This window comes from Tetranychus urticae, chromosome 1, assembly GCF_039701765.1.
Source record: "Tetranychus urticae isolate SD_2017Ah chromosome 1, NJAU_TeUrti_SD_1.0, whole genome shotgun sequence".
Lineage (NCBI taxonomy): Eukaryota > Metazoa > Arthropoda > Arachnida > Trombidiformes > Tetranychidae > Tetranychus > Tetranychus urticae.
The window spans coordinates 32,443,402-32,466,895 of NC_142958.1; the positions used below are offsets into that span (position 1 = coordinate 32,443,402).

Genomic DNA, 23,494 nt, shown 5'->3' on the forward strand with positions numbered 1-23,494 from the left:
AGGACAATATAGTATTACTAGAGATACTTTTATTGAAATCACCTCCAACTGTCTAAATCTACAAGAATTTCATTATTTTCTCGATGATCGATGCGGTTACTGGGGACACCGAAATCTATTTCTTATCAATGGTTTCCTTGATGATGATGTTGGCAAACTATTGGCTAGCTTAGAATCGCTCAGAGTTCTCAACATAAGCTATTCTGTTATATCAGACCATCAAATTGCAAGCATAATTGAGAGCTGTCATAATCTCCGTCGGCTACATTTGAATCAATGTAAATTTGCTGGACTCAGATGTTTAGAAGCATTTATCGATTCAGCTCGTAAAGCTCCAAACGAAGCCTTCTATCTCATCTTGGGTCATCTGAACGAAATCATGTCTTGTTTTAATATCAATCGTCATAAATTACAATTACCAGCCAATCTGAACTGTGATTGTTTCCACCAAGAATGCGACATTGACGTTGTTTACGACTAAAAATACAGAGATTAAAAATCCACAATAAATCGTAACAACTTAATTCACTGGCCAAGAGACTCATCAATTGCAATCTTCCCGTGAATAGTCATTTGGAATTATTTTTTAAAATCAATTAACCTTAAACAATTCAAGCTCAAATCCAAAATGAGCTGATCCTTATTGAACAATAAACTATTGTTTATTTGTATTAATTTTTCCTAAATTTCAATAAAAGGCTGGTAATATTTATTTTGAAATGTATTGTTTGTATTCACATCATTTGTACAGACCAATCCAATGTAAGAATATTATTTAGATTTTATTTTAAAGCTTTTGCTTGGCAATTTGACCGCAGCTACTTTGATTATATTAATCCGACTCTTTTCAATTGACTGTTTCTCAAACCAGTTTCCTGAAAATTTAATCAAATCAGCAAAAGAGATTCCAAGCCAAGTACCGAAACAAGAAGCGATATAACAAAAGAACTCGATTCTTTCCATCCGTGCCGTATAGTAATAATTGACTTCAGCTCCAAAAGGTCGCCTCACATAAAATTTGGTTAAATTGCTTGAATTACTTTTCTCTTTTCTATTGATCAATGAAGTTGAATACCATTTGTTGAGGCAAGCATTTTTACATGTCGATTTTATGGAACACAAATAACGACCCGGAGTTCGACAAGATTTACTGGACACAAAAAAAGGTAAACTCTTCTTTGGATCTGCTGGAACATCATAAGGCCAAATTGGACAAACCTTTCTGACCATTGCACACCTACAATTGTAGACACAAGACATTCGCCCATAAACTTGTTCTTCATAATCGATGCAATCAGTTTGGTAAGGATATCGAGATAAATAAGTAGTCATTTTGGTGGTCATTAAAGTGATTTGTTCAGTTTCTTTGGTTGAAAATCGAAATGTATCAGCTTCGTTTAGATGCAATACTTCGACCGGGTTGTGAACATAAACAGCGATCCAATAATTTTGTGAAGTTTGAAAGTTAACTCGATAAAAGTGTTCAGAGTTTTTAGTAATAACATTGATTTCACTTTTGTTTGGTCTTTGATGGAAATATGTTGTACATCTATAAAGTTGATCCTCTTCGTAATCATATTGGATTGTCTCGATTGGAGTAACAAAATTTTCACAATCATCACCAGCTGAAGAATTGATTGGAACAAGTTCAGGCCAAGGCGTCTTACAAGTTATTTCAACTGGTTCGTGTGGTAACTTTGAAAGTATATTTATGGGAACATATCGAAGATTATTGCTTAAAGGGTCGACCGTTTGGTTATATAAACTGATTGCACTGGAAGTTGGGACAATTTGAGTTGACGGTGTAATCAGTTTGAGACAAATGGTCAATCCAGGCATATTTACGTTGCGAGGTGAATCTATTTCGATGTCGGTTCGAGTTGGGAATCTGAAGTAAATCATGGAAACTGATGATATTTGCCAAAATAAACCAACACTTGCTATTAACCAAGACACAAATTTGATCCAGAAAAATGAACTTGCCTTGAGTTGATATTTTTTGCTTGTTAATTGACGCATTGAGCCATGAATGAAAGTTGGTTTAAATTTTCTTGGTTCACCTTGGCTAAGATTACCTGGAAACAATGTATAAGATCTTGAAGACGCTAAACGAGCATTTTTTAAATTGATATTCGAAGTCCCCATTTTTTCGTCCAAATAGACGCCTGATTCTGTTCATCCTTATAAACTGAAATAATTTTATGCATTACAGTTTTGAAGGAACAGAAATGCATTCGGATTGATTGGAAGACAATTCATGATTGACAACTCAATTGTTGTGATTAATTGGAAAGAAAATCTATAAAAAGATAATATCTTTTGTTGGTGAAATTCAAATTCAGTGTTTTTCAAGTGATCGTGAAATTGATCGAGTTATCCAGAGCCGTGAAAATATCAAAATTAGCCGAATCAGCACATGACATCTTTTTTGTCAAGTTGATTGATTTCTCTCGAATTAATGATTGATTATTGCAATTAAAAAAGTTAGCAAGTGAATGTGATGTTATCCAATGCGTTAATCAACCGACTCCAAGAAATTAATTAATTTTTCGCAGAACATTCAACAGAAAATAATCAATAAAATCAATCTATTATTATTATTATCAAGTTTGTCACTCTATTCAATAACAAAGCTTATGTTTAGCTTCTGGTAATATATGAAGTCTCTTTTGAGTAAATTTTTCGACCTTTCAATGGATAGTTTTTGATAAAATTGAGGCCAAATTTGTAACTTCGATTGTCTTTCGTTCATCTGTGGAAGTAGAACCTTACATGAAACTTTATTTTACTAATGTAAATTCTATGGTCAACCTGGAAATCTACTTATTTTGAAAAATAACACTTTCTATTTTCTGCGAAACAGATAAGTTCGATTTTCAGTTAAACTGGCCGCATTCTGTAGCAGTAAAATTTAAAGAGCTGGAACTCATTATTTGTCAATATAAATTGATTGTACACATCATGGATTAAAAACTTTTTCTAATCCATCAACAGTTCTCTTGCTTTTGGCCTTTGGTTCAAAAACTCTAAACATCGATATTTCGCGAATCGCATCACCTACAATTATCATTCTTTAACCAAACATTACATTTCATTATTGACTATAAAATCCTGCGATATTATACTATTCAAGATTCTACAAAAAAAGTTATAATATTGTATTACTTACATTGCCAGATTTAAGACTTGAGTTATAAAGTTAGATTGCTACTTAAACACAAATTTTACGCGTTGAATGAATATTCAGTAATAAATATATTAGCATGGATTTTATTGGATATTCAGACATAATATATTGTAGCCCATAATCAAATCTAGTGTTTGGCGCAAAAATGATGATTGTAGAGGAACCGTTCTTGAAATATTGATGTTGAAAGTTTTTAGATTAAAGGCCAAAATCGAGAGCAATATTGATGAGCTAGAACTAGCATTGACTCCATGATGTTGGCCAACAATTTTTATCAACAACAAATGAGTATTAGCTCGCTAAATCTTTTAGTAACAGATTAAGGTCGGTTCAACTGAGAATCGAAATGATCTGTTTTGCAGAAATTTTAAAGATTTATTTATCAAAATAAGTAGATTTCCTGAGTAGCCATTGAAATTCCCATCAGTAAAATAGAGTTTTATGAAAAAATCTATTGCGATAGATGAATAAGAGGCGTTCGAAGTTACGACTTTGACCTCAAATATATCAAAAACTATTCATCGGATGAATTTTTTAATAGTATAGATGGATATAGTTTTAAGGCTTCTACAAACCCATAAAGTTTCATCTCTTTACTCAAATGTTTGCCCCTTTGACAGCATTCTTTGCCTTTCATTTACAAACTTAACCAGAAAATTGCTTTATAAACCAAGAAATGGGTAAAGATGAGTTTGTTTTGTTAAATAAGCTATTAATCGTGCATTTACATGCCAGAAATCATGACCCAAACGTACAAATGGAAAGAAATTAAATTGAATTGCATGATTAATTAGTATAGAATCAAATTGGTCAAAGACTGATGACTGTATTTGCTACCGTTCTCGAAATACTGAGGCTTAAAGTTTTTGGATATTCAGACATATTATATTATAGCCCATCATAGAATCTAATGTTTGGCTGCAGAATCGTTATTATAGATGACACCGTTCGCGAAATATTGATGTTGAAAGTTTTTAGATTAAAGGCCAAAATCGAGAGCAATATTGATGAACTAGAACAAGCATTGACTCCATGATGTTGGCCATCAATTTTTATCAACAACAAATGAGTATTAGCTCGCTAAATCTTTTAGTAACAGATTAAGGTCGGTTCAACTGAGAATCGAAATAATCTGATTTACAGAAAACAGAAAGTTTTATTTCTCAAAGTAAGTAGATTTCCTGGTTAGCCATTGAAATTCCCATCAGTGAAATAGAGTTTTATGTAAGAATCTACCGCGATAGATGAACAAGAGGCGTTCGAAGTTACGACTTTGAACTCGAATAAATCAAAAATTATCTATCGGATGAATTTTTTAATAGTATAGATGAATATAGTTTTAATGTCCCTACAAACCCATAAAGTTTGAACTCTTTACTCAAATGTTTGCCCCTTTGGCAGCATTCTTTGCCTTTCATTTACAAACTTAACCAGAAAATTGCTTTATAAACCAAGAAATGGGTAAAGATGAGTTTGTTTTGCTAAATAAGTTGTTACGCGTGCATATAAATGCCAGAAATCATGGCCCAAACGTACAAATGGAAATAAATTAAATTGAATTGCATTATAAATTAGTAAAGAATAAATTGGTCAAAGAATGAAGACTTTAGGTGCTAACAATCTCGAAATATTGAGGCTTAAAGTTTTTGGACCAAAGGCCAAAATCTAGAGAACAGTTGATGCATTCAAAAAAGTATTAGATCTATGATATGTAGCGACAATTTTCATGGACAAACATCAAGTTTAAGCTCAGTAACTCTTGCAATCACAGAAAGCGGCCAGTCTATCTGGAAATCGAAGTGAAGCGTTTTGCAGAAAATTGAAAGATTTATTTCTCAAAGTAAGTGCATTGGTTGGTTTGCTATCAAAAAATCCATCCGTAAAATAGAGTTTGGTGAAAAAAACTGCTTCCATAATCGTACAAAAGCCAATCGAAGTTTCAACTTTGGCCTAAATTTTCTCAAAAACTGTAGGTCAGAGAAACTCATGCACCACACTAATGGAATCAGTTTTTATGTCTCTACTAACCAACAGAAGTTATAATTTGAAAGAAACCATTTTTACCCGGTTTAGGGCATTTTGTCAATTTGTGCATAAATGTGATGATTGGGTTTTTTAGTCGCAAGCTATGGTCTGCTTTAAAGCAATTGTCATAAATTAACGCAAGAACATGTTTAAGTTTGTAGATCGTAACATGAAATATTGTTCTGAATCAATCAAATGAAGCTTTTGATGGATTATCTCTTGAGATCATCTAATAGGTTTGTTATTAACTTTTGCAATCGACATCAATCATATTTTTGTCACATCTTTTTATAATTTATTAATTTTCAGTTATAAATCTCAATTATCTGGATACTTCAAATTCAATATCAAACCTCTTTGTGCACCAGAAACTTGCAACTCATGTTAAGAGTATGAAATAAAATGTCTTTGCAAACTTCTCGCCGTTTCCGTCTAAAGCCATCAGAGTTAAAGATTCAGCAAACTTTAGTTGAACGAAGTAAAAATGAGAAAAGACAATCTCATGTTGAAAATGATTTCCAATTGAACCGACCATCGCTCGACTTCGTAATTTATAAGCCAACAGAATATAACTTTAACTCTAAGAATATCGATGATCGAGAGAAAAGCAAGACCAAATTGTGCCATTATAGTTACCAAGCCAAGTTAATCTCATGGTTAACTGCAACAATTGGACTCATCTGGCAAATTCATCAAGTCTCTGTCATATATTTTGACTTCAAAACTCGAGTTGACATCGAAATTGTTCCACATCAAAACATAACGATGCCCGCTCTTACAATTTGTACCGATCTCATGGCTCATCCTTCCATTTTGAGATATTTTCCTTCATTTAACTTATCCAAAGATGCTCGCGACTATTATCGATATCTAAGGCCAAGTAAACTTCTGGAATTTCCTGCTGAGCCAGTCAAAGTTGATTGTCGAACACCATTTCCCGAACTGATCAAAATAGATCAAAGTGGAACAGATAATTGTGAAAATTTTGTTGCTCCAAGAGTCAGTTTACATTATAATTGGGAAACAAATCGAGTTATAAGGTGCAACACTTATTATTATCAAGAGCCTGGAAAGAAACCAATGGAAGTGATTCATGGAAATGCTAAAGATTTTTATCAAGTTCGTCTATTCAGTCAAGGAAATCATTCATTCGCAATCATTGTTCACAATCCAATTGAGATTCTGCACGTTATTGAAGCTGATACATTTCATTTTTGGAGTCAACAAACACTTAGCATCATTTTATCCACAACCAAAGTAATAACCCATTTGTTGCCAGCGCCTTACCGAACTGATTGCGTTCCTTATGATGACCAAGAATTTGGTCGTTTATCTTGTGTCTACAATTGTCGAATCAAACAAGCGATAAGAGATTGTCCGATTTGGCCTAAAGATGTTCCTGTTACCAAAAATACCGATTTGCCTTTTGCAGTAGAAGGCAAGGTTTGTTGGGCACCCGAACGTCATTATTGTTCGCAAAAGTTCCTCTGTAAAGCTCAATGCATAAATCATTGGTATACAACTACATTGATTTCAGTGACAGAGAAACGGTCAAATTCAAATTTAACCCGTTTATATGTTCGTCGTCCTTCAGGTGCAGAGTTTGTTTACAATTATGGACCTCGATTGACTCAGATTGAGTTCATTTGCTACACTGCTTCTTGTTTTGGCATTTGGTTTGGTATTTCAGTTACTGATATGCTTCGATTTTCTTTGCATTATGGGACTAAACGTTTCGTTGCTCATTCTTAGATTCTTTGATTCGAACTGTACAAACTACACTAAACGAACAGAATCGATTGGAATTACATTCAAAATAACTATATTCAACACTATTTCTACATTTATTTGTTTCAAACTTTCGCCATTCAGTATGATGTAGTTCCTCTTTGTTCTTGCTCTTTATTTTTGTACCATATTTGCGAAGATTGTTATTGGTACAAATAAAAACAACCAAAAATTGTGTAACAAGATGAATGAAAGTGTTTAAATAAACTGCTTAAGTACCAAACCTTATGTTACTTTGCTTTCTCTAAACTGTTTAATTCAGGTTGCTGCTAAAAAGAAACGATTAACACAATTAATGCTCAAATTGACAAAAATGAACGAAAACTCATTTCAATCAAATTATAACTTCTGTTGGTTAGTAGAGACATAAAAACTGATTCCATTAGTGTGGTGCATGCGTTTCTCTGACCTACAGTTTTTGAGCAAATTTAGGCCAAAGTTAAAACTTCGATTGGCTTTTGTACGATTATGGAAGCAGATTTTTTCACCAAACTCTATTTTACGGATGGATTTTTTGATAGCAAACCAACCAATGCACTTACTTTGAGAAATGAAACTTTCGTTTTTCTGCAAAACGCTTCACTTCGATTTCCAGATAGACTGGCCGCTTTCTGTGATTGCAAGAGTTACTGAGCTTAAACTTGATGTTTGTCCATGAAAATTGTCGCTACATATCATAGATCTAATACTTTTTTGAATGCATCAACTGTTCTCTAGATTTTGGCCTTTGGTCCAAAAACTTTAAGCCTCAGTATTTCGAGAACGGTAGCAAATACAGTCATCAGTCTTTGACCAATTTGATTCTATACTAATTAATCATGCAATTCAATTTAATTTCTTTCCATTTGTACGTTTGGGTCATGATTTCTGGCATGTAAATGCACGATTAATAGCTTATTTAACAAAACAAACTCATCTTTACCCATTTCTTGGTTTATAAAGCAATTTTCTGGTTAAGTTTGTAAATGAAAGGCAAAGAATGCTGTCAAAGGGGCAAACATTTGAGTAAAGAGATGAAACTTTATGGGTTTGTAGAAGCCTTAAAACTATATCCATCTATACTATTAAAAAATTCATCCGATGAATAGTTTTTGATATATTTGAGGTCAAAGTCGTAACTTCGAACGCCTCTTATTCATCTATCGCAATAGATTTTTTCATAAAACTCTATTTTACTGATGGGAATTTCAATGGCTACTCAGGAAATCTACTTATTTTGATAAATAAATCTTTAAAATTTCTGCAAAACAGATCATTTCGATTCTCAGTTGAACCGACCTTAATCTGTTACTAAAAGATTTAGCGAGCTAATACTCATTTGTTGTTGATAAAAATTGTTGGCCAACATCATGGAGTCAATGCTAGTTCTAGCTCATCAATATTGCTCTCGATTTTGGCCTTTAATCTAAAAACTTTCAACATCAATATTTCAAGAACGGTTCCTCTACAATCATCATTTTTGCGCCAAACACTAGATTTGATTATGGGCTACAATATATTATGTCTGAATATCCAATAAAATCCATGCTAATATATTTATTACTGAATATTCATTCAACGCGTAAAATTTGTGTTTAAGTAGCAATCTAACTTTATAACTCAAGTCTTAAATCTGGCAATGTAAGTAATACAATATTATAACTTTTTTTGTAGAATCTTGAATAGTATAATATCGCAGGATTTTATAGTCAATAATGAAATGTAATGTTTGGTTAAAGAATGATAATTGTAGGTGATGCGATTCGCGAAATATCGATGTTTAGAGTTTTTGAACCAAAGGCCAAAAGCAAGAGAACTGTTGATGGATTAGAAAAAGTTTTTAATCCATGATGTGTACAATCAATTTATATTGACAAATAATGAGTTCCAGCTCTTTAAATTTTACTGCTACAGAATGCGGCCAGTTTAACTGAAAATCGAACTTATCTGTTTCGCAGAAAATAGAAAGTGTTATTTTTCAAAATAAGTAGATTTCCAGGTTGACCATAGAATTTACATTAGTAAAATAAAGTTTCATGTAAGGTTCTACTTCCACAGATGAACGAAAGACAATCGAAGTTACAAATTTGGCCTCAATTTTATCAAAAACTATCCATCGGATGAATTTTTTAATAGTACAAATTGATACAGTTTGCATGCCCTAACGATCACATTTAGTCTCACCTCTTTACGGAAATTTTGGAGCCTTTGGTAGCAATCTTTGCATTTCATTTGTAAACTCAACCAGAAAATTGCTTGATAAACCAAGAAATGGGTAAAGATGAGTTTGTTTTGTTAAATAAGCTATTAATCGTGCATTTAACTGCCAGAAATAATGACTCAAACGCACTAACGGAAAGAAATTAAATTGCATTGCATTATAAATAAGTAAAGGATCAAATTGGTCAAAGACTGATGACTGTATTTGCAACAATTCTCGAAATATTGAGGTTCAAAGTTTTGCGGCCAATGGCCAGAAACAAGAGAACAGTTTATGAATTCCAAAAAGTATTAGATCTGTGATGTGTAGCGACAATTCTTAACGACAAATATTGAGTTTTGGCTCTCTAACTCTTGCAACCACAGAAAGCGGCCAGTTTTACTGGAAATCGAAATGATCTGTTTCGCAGAAAAACGAAAGTTTCATTTCTCAAAGTAAGTGCATTTTATGGTTTGCTATCGAAAGTTTCATAGATTAGACAAAGTATTTAAGCCATGATGTGTGCAAACAATTCATATTGATAAATAAAAAGTTGCAGCTTTTAAAGTCTTACGACTACAGAATGCGGCCAGTTTAACTGAAAATCGAATTTATCTGTTTTGCAGAAAATTGGAAGATTTATTTCGCAAAATAAGGGCATTTTCTGATTTGCTATCAGAAATTGTATTAGCGAAATGAATTTCATGTAAAAATCTACAAAAGGGAATCGAAGTTTCAATGCTGACCTAAATTTTCACGAAAACTGTTGCTCAGAGAAACTTTTGCATCACACAAATAGACTCAGCTTTTATGTCTCTACAAACCAACAGAAGTTTGAATTCGAAAGAAATCAGTTTTCGATCATTTGCGTCAATTTGTGCAGAAATGTGACAATTGTGTTAACTGTTTCTTTTTTAGCAACAATCATAAAATTAAATAACTTTACAAAGACTTAAGTAAGCCTTTATTTGTAATATTGATCAGGTTTTTCTAGAATTCGATATTGCATCTTCTGAATATACAATTATGATCACTGAAAAATATAAAATTAAATTGATTGAATTTCAAGTTTTCATTCGCAATCAACATCTGTATTTTAAATGATTGATTTTCTAAAGATTTGAGTTTCAGCTCAATCGAGGTTTGAAATAAAAATTGAAAGCTTTTGAAATTATTTCGTGCTGTTTAAATTCTTTATTATTGTTAATTGCTGAGTTTATGTTGGGCTCTTCATAAATTGAACTGCGTGTTTACAAATATTTAAAGTAAGCTGTATAAGCGACCATTAACGGAGAACATCAATATGCCAAACTCGCGAAACTTTTCGATGAAGGATCTTGTTTGGTGATCTCTTATAACCTTTTGGGTAGGCTTGAGGTTTTGACCAGTCAGATCTTTGTTTGTCATTCTTATACGGCTTGTGACTTTTGCGACTTTCAACAGATTTCTCATTGAGATTAAACATTCGTAACATTATGTCAGAGTAACTGATGCCAAACCAAATGCCCAAACAACTGGCAACATAACATGAGTATTCAACTGTAGCTAGATATGGTGTGACATTGTAAACGAATTCAAGTCCATAAGGTCGACGAGCCGCGAATCTGGTCAAATTGGAACGAGTTTCTTTGAAATGATTCCAGACGAGATTCGAAGAGTACCAAGAGCTTTTACATGCAACAGGACAGATTTCAAAGGATTCACATTTATAGTCGCTTGGACTTGGACAAGTGTGTTGCCGGGAACGAAACGGTAATTTTGAATCCACAGGAGCAGGGACTTCTGATGACCATGAGCCACAAGTTGCCAAAGCAATTCGATTGCGACATTCGAATATGCAGCCTTGTCTTCGAAACATGACATCTTTATAGTCCAAGCAATTAGTGAAAAAGATGTAACTTGGTAAAGAGACGACTATTCGTGAAGTAACAATAACAACGTCACTGGATTGGTTAGTAAATATTGTTAGAAAATCAGATTCCGGCAAGTTTAATATTTCGATTGGATTATGAAGATAAACATAAAATGAATTAGGTTTAGCTGAGTAAATTTCAAGCTGATAAAAGTCTTTAGCTTCATTAGAGATCACAGTTAGAGGTCGATCCTCCTTTTGATGCAAATAAGTTGTACAATGAGTTATCTCCTTGAAAGCTTGGTTGTATTGCATGGAATGTATTGTTTCCCCGAAAAGGTCACAAGGTTGGCCATCAGGAGCACCATCGATTACCCTTGGATATTTAGTTCGACAGAACACTTTAACATCGATTGTTTCCAAAGTTGACAGAATATTGATTGGCAAGTAAGTGACCTCTTCTTTCATTTGGGCGAAAGTCAAATTCCGAGTGTGAAACAAATGGTTCAAAGTTTTTGGATGAGGATCCAAAGGCAGGCAAACGGTGATTGCTGGCATTGTCAAGTTGATTGGTGCGTCCATTTCAATATCGACTCGTGTCTGGAAACCAAAAAATATCTCCGAAACTTGATAAACTTGCCAAAAAAGGCCCAAAGAAGCGAAAAGCCAACACAGCAAATTTGGCAAATGTTTTCTCTTCATTTTGGTGTTCGGATTGGATATTTGAAATGCTTGAAATTAAGAAATGAATAGAAACAGTATTTTCAGTTCGCAAGGTATATTTTAATATCTTTGACCTCATGAAAAACTAGTAATCTTATTTAAAAAGAATTTGATAACATTTTCTAAAGATTTTTCGATGATTAAGTTAACATGTGATGAAAATTTTCAGTAATAACAGTAAATACTTTTTTTCCAATGAAGATCAAGGAAGAAAAAATATGAAAAAATGATGAATTTTGAGTGATTGAAAATGACATGACTGAGTTGAACAAAGAGAGAGAGAGAGAGAAAGAGATAAAAATCAATAGATGTACACAATTAGATGAGAAGAGAGATTTTAACAAGTGATAACAATTTGTTAACTGTTAACATTAACAATGAGAAAGACGCAAATTGAAAAAAGAAAGGCGAGGAATGAGAGAAAATAAAATTATAAAAATGAGACAAATCAATGAGAATGTGTTTAAATTTGAATAGGAGAGGGTCCACTATGTTTAGGTTGTACTCGAGAAGATGAGGAAGCTTTCATATTATGTGTTGATGATGAGATATTGGCTTGATTTGGCATCACTTGACTTGGAACTTCAATGGATGATCGTACACTGTTTAGCGTATTGGTACCAGTGTTTGATTTAATACTTGGCTTTTGAACAAGTTTACCACTTGTAATTAATCTACCGAAACCTTCTTGATGGGCGAATGCATAACCCGATCTTACAGATCGTCGACTTCGGCGAACTGAGCTTCTACGTCGTGTGATGGGTTCGATGGGTTTAATCTTTAATCGAGTCAATCTTTGTTTTAATCGACATCGATCACTCAGAGTTGGATGTACATTAACTTGATAGAAACGAGATGCAATCACTGGAATTAAAAGGATAACCAGTGTTAAAAATAATGTAAACCAAAATTGTCCCGTGCTTAGCGCAGTTCGTAGGCAGCCAAGATATTGATTGCGGATAAAATTGCTATTAATGAAAAGTGTCATAGCAAAATAAAAGGCCACACTTCCCCAAATAACAACATGATTAAATACAGTCCAATAAGCGGTATCCAAGGCAATCTGTAAGAGATATGAAGAATATTTCAATTATTACTTGAAACACCAACAAAATAATTGAATCTGAATCAAAGTTCAAATACACCTGAAAAATTGTCAATCAATAAAGTGCATTTAGTGAGTTTGTACATTCAATAGCTATTCTATGGTTTTAGAATAAATTTATTTATTTATAATCTATTAATAAACACCAAATAACAAACTGTTGCAACAGAAAAATGATGTATTATCATATAACAACAAACTAGATTATGTAAATATTCAAAATTAAATTTTTCAACATAACTGACAGAATAAATTAGGTCTTTTAATGAATATGATCGATGCATCCGTTTGCATGATTTATTTGAAAGTTTCCTCTGAATTTAATTGAACCATTCAATAACTTTAATAGCAGTGGATATAAAGCTCAATAAAATCAGATGACTAAATAGAACCTAGTCACAGATATTGCAGGTGGAAAACTGTTGACTCTGAATAGGAAAACCTGTAAATGTAAACAAAAGGGAAATAGTACCTGTGCTGTTACCACTAAAACGAGAATCGTTGAAACGACTGTACCAAAAATTTGGTGCCCATCATAGTTAATACCTTCTGGTCCAATTGCTTCTCTGAAAGCCCCATAAGAGATGAAAAATAAAACAAATGAGGTGATAATACCATGAGCCACACTTTTTAAGAACTCAATTTTGTTGAACAGGAGATCACCATGACCTGGGGTATATAATAAAGGATACCGGATCGACATTCGATCGTCCACATCTTGGTCAAATATACCAAGAGCTAAGACTGGCAGGGATGTATAGAAGACATTGTAGAATGATATGAAAACAGGATCATATAGAGTCTGGAGATAGAAAATTAGTACAGAAATTAGTAAAAATCAATATCTTTTAAACCTGAAACTAACCTGAGCCGAGAAACCGCAGAAAAATGCGTACCAGAAATGGCAAAGAGTAAAGGCAAAATTTTTATAGAAAAAGTATCTTAAAAATTTGGCCATACGATAGTATGACCAACGACCATGAACTAGCAACAGCCTTTCTAAAAAACGAAACTGAGCCAATGCAAAATCTGACGATAAAACCGCTTGCATTCCTTCCTGTCCACTAATGCCAACTCCAATGTGAGCCACTAAAAATGGAAGAAAATGAATTAGAAATTAAGATCTTTTCAGTGATTATCAAGATATTATTGACATTGAGACATCAATTCAATATTTGCTGAGGCAGCAATTCCTTAAGTAAATAGCTTAATGTAATGCATTCAATTACAAGGTGGTATTATAATTGAGATCAACACTGAAGTAAACTCACTTTTAATCATACTAACATCATTGGCACCATCTCCAATGGCCAAAGTAACAGCTTTTTTATGCCTTTTAACAAGATCAACAACAAGAGCTTTTTGCAATGGAGTTACTCGGCAACAAATAACAGATCGACAACATGATGCAACTTCAAGGAAGAGTAATTCAATTTGTGGTTGAAGAGCATGAACTAAACTATGACCATTAACAACCAAAGCAAACCCACCGAAAGCTCCTCCATCTTTACCGACAAGCTCTTCAATTCCAGTTCCTAAATGTTGTTGATGGTGAGATTGATTTTGATGATTGTTATGATGATCGCCTTTACCATCAACATGATCCACCTTTTGATTAGCCCATGGCTTACCTCCGGAAACATTGTTGCCTGGAGACACGTGGGTTACATCACTGGCATCACTAAAGGTAACTACAGAACAGGCTCCACCGACTTTACCTTGAGCTGAAATATTGCGAATACTTTCTCTACAACGCAATAATTCTTGTTCAACTTCATCATATTCCCAACCTTCAATAATAAATATATCAACCATTTCATCAGTTAACAATTGACAAGAGTAACCAATGTTGATGGCAGTTTCTTGTTTATCGCCGGTTAAAACCCAAATTTTTATGTTGGCCGCAGAAAGATTGGCAATACATTGAGGAACACCTTCTTGGAGTTTGTCTTCGATGGCAGTTGCTCCAAGTAACATCATATCCTTTTCGATCAATTCATAAACGGCAGAAACTTTGTCTTCCCGATCGACTAAACTTGTAGCAGCTTCATGGAGCTGTGCTTTCCACTTCTCAACCGTCTCTTCGTCCAACTCCTTTTTTGCTAGACATAATGTTCGAAGTCCTTCACTAGCAAATCGATTGAGATGCTCTAGAGTTTCCTGTCTAACATCCTCGCAATTAGCATGTAACCTTTCGAATATCACAGAATCAGCACCTTTGCAATATAGAGTTATCTTTCCATCTTTTTTGATTATCACCTGAATTAACAGAAACAAGTAAAAACATTAGAAATAATTGAGTCAAATTTTCTAAATCTATTGTTAGGAAATTTCTTATAAAATAGATTTTTGTATTATCGTAAATTGTTCTAACCCTGAATTTCAAATGGTGTATTGTGATTGACATGATTTTTTAATATAAATATATCAACAATATTTACATCTGATAATGAACTCAATATGGACTTATGAAATTATTAATATAATTTGAATGCAAAGAGGTTGGTTCTATAATATGTATTATAATAGATGAACTGATAACGATGAGATTGTGTAAAATTTACATGGATAACATCTGTATACCTTTGTACGCCTTTTTTATGGTTGGAAATAATTTATTACTGAACAATCACAAGGATATTGATAGTTTTAGAGAACACAAGAATTCATTTTAATAAAAAAATGATTAGCCAACAAATGAAGCTGTAATAATATAAGAATGCATAGAAATCTTCTATCTGATTTTGTTAAGTTTGCTGAGATATTATCGAGTTGAAAAATGCAAAAAAATGAACATGAAATGAATACTTACAGACATTCTCTTACGAACATTGTTAAAATCCAAAATGGCAATCAATTCGTACTCTTCGGTTTCCCCAAGAACTTCAATTGTAACGGAATTGGGAGTTCTGCTCTGAAATTCAAAAACAATAAATAGGTTAGAATCAGATGACAGGAGTCAGAAAAACAAAATTGATTGGGAAGATAAAACTGAGAAAATTCCCAACATTTTCTATTAACGAGATGACCCATTCAACAGATTGAAAAGGATCAATAAAAATGAACCCAAATGAATAACAAAACAGAATGAAAAGTTAAATGTAAAGTATATCTTGTGAATAACTGATTGTTGACAAAGCCAATTCAACAAGATTCATTTAAATTAATTGGTTAGGGTAACAAGAGATTCTGAGTAAGAGAAAGATTAAGAGAATCGATTAAAATGAATATTGATGAAAAGGAAAGATTTGAGGATAAAATATGGATCAATGAAAAAATACATAGGTGGACATGATTCATAGTCTATTGTATTATAATTGTCTAATAGATGAAATATTCACCTTTTTGGGTAACATTTCGTGCATTGATTCAACTTTGCCCAGAGTTTTGTTTATTATTTTACAGCTGAAACTAAACCCAAAAACTAACAACCATTGATTCTCATAATATTATTATAGCATTAAGATTATTGAACAAATCTGTGTTTGCTGTTTTCAGATTTTGATATTGATGACAAATTGTAACTCATAATATCTGTTATTATTAGTACAGTATTTTGCACCAAATAAATTGATGAAAATTGAAAAATGATTGAGAAAGTTTGGATTAGACTGCAACTTAGCTCACTAATAACAATCATACTGAATGAAATGTGGATTACACTCAGTACATTTACTGTCTTGAAGGCGAACAAATATTCATTTGAGTTCGATTGCTATTCAATTAAATAATGTGTTATAATTTTAAGGTGGATTTTTTATAATTGAATTTGCCGAAAATTTTTACCTTATAAACGAAACCGAAATTTCGAGCTGCTGCGGTTAGTGCTGCTTCATCGGGCGATTGAGCTTGATATTCTAAGCTTCCATCTTTTTCTTCGCACATAACAGTATGACATAAGGCGAGAAGACGAAAGAACTCGTGAACATCTTTTTTTCCAGAATTAACATCATCCAACAATGTTTGATCATAAAAACGGAATGAAGATTCATAATGAGGATTGGCTGAAAAATCAACTGGACTCATATCTTCTGAGATTTCCAATATGTCACCAGATTCTTCGTCAATAACTTCACCATACAATCGACCAGCAATGGAACATTTGTTAAAAGTCATTATATTCTGTGTCAAGGTTCCTGTCTTATCGGAGAAGATATATTCAATTTGACCCAATTCTTCATTCAAAGTGGTCGTCCGAGCTTTTGCTGGTGTATCTGTAACCGGATAATACATCTTTTGGTCCCAATTGATCCACAAGGAATGACAAAAGCGAATGACCTCAACTGAAACATATAAAGAAATGGGTACCACAGTGTTTAAAACAATTGCATACGAAAAGAAGACTAGAATAGCAATTATTGTAGCACCACTGGTTGGATCTTCCTGAGGAACAGCTTTTTTATCCCAAGGTAAAAATCCTCGAAAATGTTGACCAGTAACAGTTTCCCAAAAGCCACACGCAATGGTACAAAACAGGCACATACTAATCAACACGAAAACTATCTATCAATAGATTGGAAAATAACAAATAAAACAAAGAAGAAATGAGATAATTAGCTTTTCAAGTTAGTACCTAAAATATTGACAAGTAAGCAAAAAGATAGAGCCAAGAGCTAAAACAAAGTCAATAAAGTTTTTAGAAACATTCATAAATCTAAAGATTCAAGATAAAAATAAAGTTTGGGAAAGCGTAAAGAGAAAAGATTTATGAACAGTTCATGAATGCGTATCATTTGAAAGTAAATCAGAGAAATGCTGAGAAATGTGAAAAATTATTCCTGGCTAATCGAGTTTCTCTGGCTAATTCAATTTCGTCCATCTTCTAAAACATGAAAGTCTTGACTCTGTTGAGAATAAAACATTTACAATGATTGCTGCTTACCCCTAAAATCAACAAATTCAACAATCTATCAAGACTAGTTCTTTTGAATATCGTAACTCCACTGTTTTGCATCAATTTTGTATCCCGACCAGCAAAAACGACAACCCCAAAGCACCATTTTGTATTGCGAAGAACGCAACCTCTCAATAGCATTTTATCATTGTCCAATGGAAATGTTTGCTTCTTCCAAAGTAAAGTTCCCTCGTATTTGGTTAAATTGTTATTTGGTGGTTCACATCGTATTTCACCTGAAAACAAAAAAATGACAATAGATTAGAGTTGATAGAGTAATTATTTAAAATTGTCCAGTTTTTTCCAATAACATGAAAAATAAATGAAAACAAAAATCGATAAAAGGTCAAACAAATCGAATTTTTCATGCAACTCAAAAAGTTATCAAAAAAACATTGCCTGATGAAGGTGAAGCTATTCAATTGCATTGTCCTTCAATTTTGTCATACCTATTGGTCGACATTATTGTTATTTACTAATATTGATTATTCTGTTTAAATTTGCTTATTCATTGGTAAGGATAACTCTATGATGGCGATGATAATGATAATGATTAATCAAAGGCATGCAATTGCATTGTTTTCAGTTCAACAGCGAATCAAATCAATTTGTTTAAAAAAATGAGTCCATAAGTTTCACTTTCAATGTCAACCTGAAATATGATGATAAATATGATGATAATCATCTAAACATACATGTATATCCTTTGAGCATAAAGGATAAGATTGAATTAGAAGCACAAACAATCAATCAAAAGACATGGAAAGTTTTCATTCTCTTAATAAAAATAATTGACAGAGTGTATGACATCATTAGGTCCTATCGTATATCAGATTGAATGGAAATGCATGAAACTAAACCTGTTAATCTAATATCTAATGCCTCATCTTATTAAATGGTTAGTTGATATAATACAGATATCAATAGAACATGCATCTTGAAATGAAAAATAAAGTATTGCAACAATTTATTGATCCATTTCCAATTGAAAATCACAATTAGTCTAATGAAACATCTTGTTATGATTGTTCAATCTCTACTTTTTTTTATATCAACAGCCGTCAACATGAAACATTTCCATTTCCTTTCGTTTATTTTGAGCCCAGCAAGTTCATGTATGAACATTATACATACCAAACCAGAAAATATCACACACATTATAACCTAGATTTATAATGAAAACAAAAGCAAGAAAAAAATTCCCTTCATGATGATAACTGTACAGATAGCAGAAACACAGATGATAACCAATATGGTAGGTAAACAGAAAGCGACAAAGAGCAATTAACATGCATTCCACCATTTAATCTGTTCAGACATACCGTCAAATTTGGATAATAAATTGGTATCATCCAACAGCTCAGCTGTTTCAGGTAATGCTTGGCGACATTTTAAATTAGTCTCTCTATTCATGGAAGACAAGAAAAAACAGACAAATGAGAATGTTTAATTTTTCAAAATAAAGTCAAAGAAAATGGGTTTTACTTTAAAATTTGGGTTCACCAAAAGTACAAATGTATTTTTTGAATAGACCGTTTAGTTTGGTGGGAGTATTGATTGGAATTAAAGATTGATATATTTTCACATTCCACCAAATCGATGTGAAAATGGTTTTAAAATGGTAAAACTAAATTTCTTTGACTTTATGAGCAAAGCGAATCTCCAGACTGATTAATGTCAAGTAAATCAGATGATTTATGTTGATACATACCCATCTAGTTCGGCTGTTTCAACATAGCATAACCCATTGGGTTCACTAGTAGATAGAAGAAGCAAGTCTGCCTGTGAAACAATAAAATTAATTAATCATTTAGTAATGAGTGCAGTTTAATTTATATTCAATTAAACTGGTAATTAAAGTAAAACATTTATTTCACTCTTACCGCAACAAAATTGTCATTGTCAATACGAATTATATCACCAACTTGAACTTTATGCCATCTTTCATCAACAAGTTTGCCATTTCGTAAGACCTTGGAATTACGATTGTTAACTTGATTATCACTTCGATGTCTTTGCTGTAATAATTTTAAAATTTTATGAGCTTAAGTTTGTTTTAGATATATTGAACTAAACTTACAATATCATCAATAGCATCTTTGATTGCAGTAACAGCAAGGACCACAATAAGAGGCACAGCAGTGGTCAACCATGTGAGCGATGATATCAATGGTATGAGCTGTTAGCCGGAATAAAAAGCATTTCATTAAAATATTTGAATAAGATGATGAATCATGTAATGAGAAGGAGTGCTAATTTTTAGGTACCTAAGGGCAAAACTGAATTGAGTTATAAAACACAGATCTGTGAAAAGTAGTGAGAGATTGAAAATGTAAGAAATGAGATTCAGATCAATAAAGATCAAAATCAAAGGCTATTGTTATTCGAAAAAAAAACAATCTATTGCAAGGAACAAATCAATAACTCATATTTGACAAAACGATGAGAATATTCTGAGAGGCGTTATTTTTTATCAGTTGCAACAATTAATAAAAGACTCAATTTTATTCTGAATTTGATCAATTCCAAAGAAAGGTGATTTAATGCAAGTCCAATGTATGAGTTAAAGTCTGGATTGCGTTTGATGAATGCAATTTACAATCAAACGATGAATTCAATTTGGTGTAAGAAATTGAAGTATTGGTTAAATGATTTTAGTATTAGATTGTGATTGAGTCGGAAAATGGCAAGTGTTACTCAAACAACGGTGTTACTAAAGCTGTTTATCAAGTAATCTTGTTTCAATATGAACACTTTTGTTACAAATTGAGATGCAAATGTGAAAGAACAGGATGTTGATATAAGATGGGAATAAAGTAATCAGAAGATGTGATCTTCATTTCTAGGTGTCATTCAAAAGTATTTTTACCAATCACTTTCTATTGAACATAATTAAAGTCAGGAAATTTGTGAGAAAAAAAGACAAGAATAACAACTAATTGTACAGAGCTTAGAGCTTTTATGATTATCATTAATCCAGATATATTATTAGACATGACAAACATGATTATCTGTAACTAAAAAGGAAAGAAAATCAACATTAAAAGTGGAGTGGGTGAAAAAGTGAAGAGAAAAATACAAAGATTGAGGTTTTTAAGACTTAAAAATAGAGAAAAATGTGAAAATGGATTGATTTGGCAGCAATAACAGTTAAATAGTTAAAGAATTGACTGAGACTCGTCAAGGATCAACATTAATAACAAATAGGGATTACATTATTTTTGATAAATGAAATGAAAAGAAAGGAAAAAGCTTACCTGAAGAATGAGAAGACAAAGGAAATAAAAATTGGCTAAGCGACGAAATTGCTCGAAAAGATTGACAGGAATGAACGTGAACAAGTTGTACTTTGAGGTTTTTATGTAATTATTCTGTAAACATTACCAAAAGATAGAAGTGAAAAAAATTAATTACTATTGGCAACAGTAAAAACAAAAATGGAGGGAAAATTTTGATAAGGTAAAGATAAAAATGGTTTAGATTTTATCTCGTGCTTTTTATTTTCCATGTCAATAAGGGTTAACCATCTGAAATGTAACAGGTTAAATTGAGACTCCAACTGTCTCAGACAAATGTAGTCAGGAATGTGCTATAATTGGCAGATTCGGTGTTTTCCTATCAACAGAGTAAAATGTAAATATAACTTACCGCATAATTAAATCTGGAATTAAAATATGAGTCATTGGCGCGAATCCGTCGCTCATTCTCTGCGATAGGAGAGTAACCATTAAGAACCATGAAAAGAAAGAATCAAAATCACAGTTTGATGACAAAAGTAGATAAAAAGATGGTGACAGTAAAGAGTAATTATGGAGAAGATGATTTTGATAAAAAGGTGCAAGTAAACTATGGTGTTAATAAAACAATGAAGGATCAACTTTGTGATATAATGACAAGAGAAGTAATAAAGCTTGAACAAATAATTTATGTACATTAAATTGAAGGTAAATTTGTTGGTAGAAAAGCACGATCCTCATAGTAGAAAAAAAGGAGTTCTACTTGGTAATCAAGAGGCACAGATTAAAACCATGATTAAAGTCGGTTGATGAGACAAATGACAGAATTATCGTGAAAAATAAATGGATAAATCATAATTGGAGCACATTCAACAGATTCACACTCAGAAAACAGATTGATCGGAAAGTTTTGCTCCAGCAAAAGAAGCAACTAATTTGATCGCCTTTGTGCGCATAAACATGAAATTGCATTCACATAAAACTAGAGTCATCTAGTGTCATTGATACAGACTGTTAGCATTTTAACAACTTCATCGATCATTATCATCAATGGCAATAAGATTAAACAGCTTTCCAGTGTTAATTAAACTCAAAGAGTATAACTCTTTGATTAAACTCCGATATATTTTATCTAATCAAATAACTTTTGCTTTACAATGCTTATTGGAGAGCAAATCCATAATAAAGAGCATGTAACTTCAAACTGGAAAATGGATAAAAACAAAATCGAAAAATCTTCATATTTAGATTCGTCTTTAAATTGTTTTTGAAGCTTTTCTCCTCAAAATTCATCTAATTTTTTAAGAGCAATCAGTTGACCTTTTCATAATTTTCTTGATAAAATAATGAAAAATTAAAATATGTTTATAATCATTCTATCTTGACTCAATATTTCATTTTTTAAACAAATTTGGACGAAGGTGTAACAGTAATGACAAAGTCATTGATTTACCAATTTTGAATCTCAAATATTGAATAAATCGTATTCTTATCATGAGATTCTGGGAAAAAAGCTTTGATAATTAATTCCATTTGTTTCTTCAAATAGATTGCAATTTAAACTCAAAACTTGCATCTTCTCGCGATGAGCAATCTTTAAACTCCAATAAACACAGTTGATCAAAATTTGATCTTGAAATGATAATCATGTAAATCTTTTAAAACTTATATCATAATGAGTTGGGTCAACTATAAAGTTTGAACAAGGAGAAAGAATTTTTCTTTTTAATTCAAAAATGATTTTCCATCAATAAATTTCCGGGTAAAACTTAATGATTCAAGTTTCGAACTGAAAATCTTTTTTAAATTGACAAGAATTTTAAGATGAAAATTGATAAGTGCATTAAGATTGTAAAATCAATGAAACATCAATAGTTGGCCGTTTGAGTTGAGATGACCAATCATCGATCTTTATCCTTGAATTTCATTTCCCTTCATAATTCAATATTGAATCAAGATATTTAAGAAATCAATATTTCACTCAATCACATCATTCAAAAGATTCCCTAAGAGATCGTCAAAGATTATCAGTTACAAAAACTAATTCAATTTCATGAAAATTTTATAAAAAAATGAATTTCTTTAGAAATTTTCAACGAATTTCACTTTAGATGAAAACAGCAACAAACTAACAACAGTTAATAGATTAATAGAAATTAAATCGTACCTTTGATTGGACCTTTGCCCATCCTTTTTAATCCATTTGACCAAAGTCACAAACTCGCAGTTAACTTTACATTCCAGTTCAATTGAACTTGATTAAGTAGCAATTAACCAATAATTGAATTGAATTAGTAATCACTAAAGATAAAAGGACAACTAAAGATGTTCAACTGAACAAAAGCAAGTCCAGAAACGCGTGAAAATCGCGTTTTCCAACAAAAGCTGTTGGCCAAACACAAATGTAAAAAGGTTGTTTGATATCGTTTGCTTTACCCTTTGTCTATTCCTAGTGATAAATGAAATTTGTTATATCGATGTTTGGGCGTTGGCATTTTCGTCTTA

The 23,494-nt window shown here is 32.3% G+C and overlaps 3 protein-coding genes across 4 annotated transcripts; 1 reads left to right on the forward strand and 2 right to left on the reverse strand.

The window, feature by feature from the left end:
• Positions 1–732: 732 nt before the first annotated feature.
• Positions 733–2,145, reverse strand: LOC149094989 (uncharacterized). Its single transcript, XM_089266192.1, has one exon. It carries the CDS (start codon positions 2,143–2,145, stop codon positions 772–774), a length of 1,374 nt encoding a protein of 457 aa, XP_089122318.1. The 3' UTR covers positions 733–771.
• Positions 2,146–5,258: 3,113 nt separating this feature from the next.
• On the forward strand, positions 5,259–7,211 carry LOC149094990 (uncharacterized). The gene is made up of 2 exons (XM_089266703.1): positions 5,259–5,448; positions 5,522–7,211. Exon 2 carries the CDS (start codon positions 5,615–5,617, stop codon positions 6,962–6,964), a length of 1,350 nt encoding a protein of 449 aa, XP_089122829.1. The 5' UTR covers positions 5,259–5,448; positions 5,522–5,614; the 3' UTR covers positions 6,965–7,211.
• A 4,581-nt stretch (positions 7,212–11,792) lies between these two features.
• On the reverse strand, positions 11,793–21,918 carry ATP8B (ATPase phospholipid transporting 8B). Of its 2 annotated transcripts, XM_015928813.3 has the most exons (13): positions 21,402–21,918; positions 21,011–21,124; positions 19,834–19,932; positions 19,637–19,771; positions 19,465–19,535; positions 19,076–19,158; positions 17,742–17,989; positions 16,646–17,362; positions 15,672–15,773; positions 14,131–15,118; positions 13,725–13,948; positions 13,332–13,661; positions 11,793–12,817 (listed from the first exon to the last, which is right to left on the reverse strand). In XM_015928813.3, exons 1-13 carry the CDS (start codon positions 21,489–21,491, stop codon positions 12,218–12,220), a joined length of 3,801 nt encoding a protein of 1,266 aa, XP_015784299.1. In that variant the 5' UTR covers positions 21,492–21,918; the 3' UTR covers positions 11,793–12,217. The 2 variants fall into 2 exon arrangements, with proteins under 2 accessions (XP_015784299.1, XP_089122511.1); XM_089266385.1 differs by lacking the exons at positions 19,076–19,158; positions 19,834–19,932; positions 21,011–21,124; positions 21,402–21,918 and having other exon boundaries at positions 19,637–19,683.
• Between the last annotated feature and the right edge of the window lie 1,576 nt (positions 21,919–23,494).

Excerpts from the sequence above, each read along its gene's own strand:
- LOC149094990 (XM_089266703.1), top strand. The coding sequence starts at position 5,615 with ATGTCTTTGCAAACTTCTCGCCGTTTCCGTCTAAAGCCATCAGAGTTA.
- LOC149094989 (XM_089266192.1), bottom strand. The coding sequence starts at position 2,145 with ATGGGGACTTCGAATATCAATTTAAAAAATGCTCGTTTAGCGTCTTCA.
- ATP8B (XM_015928813.3), bottom strand. The coding sequence starts at position 21,491 with ATGGTTCTTAATGGTTACTCTCCTATCGCAGAGAATGAGCGACGGATT. Across the intron at positions 15,774-16,645 it reads ATTTCGGTTTCGTTTATAAG|AGCAGAACTCCCAATTCCGT; the intron begins GTAAAAATTTTC and ends TTTGAATTTCAG. Across the intron at positions 13,662-13,724 it reads TCTGCGGTTTCTCGGCTCAG|ACTCTATATGATCCTGTTTT; the intron begins GTTAGTTTCAGG and ends TTCTATCTCCAG.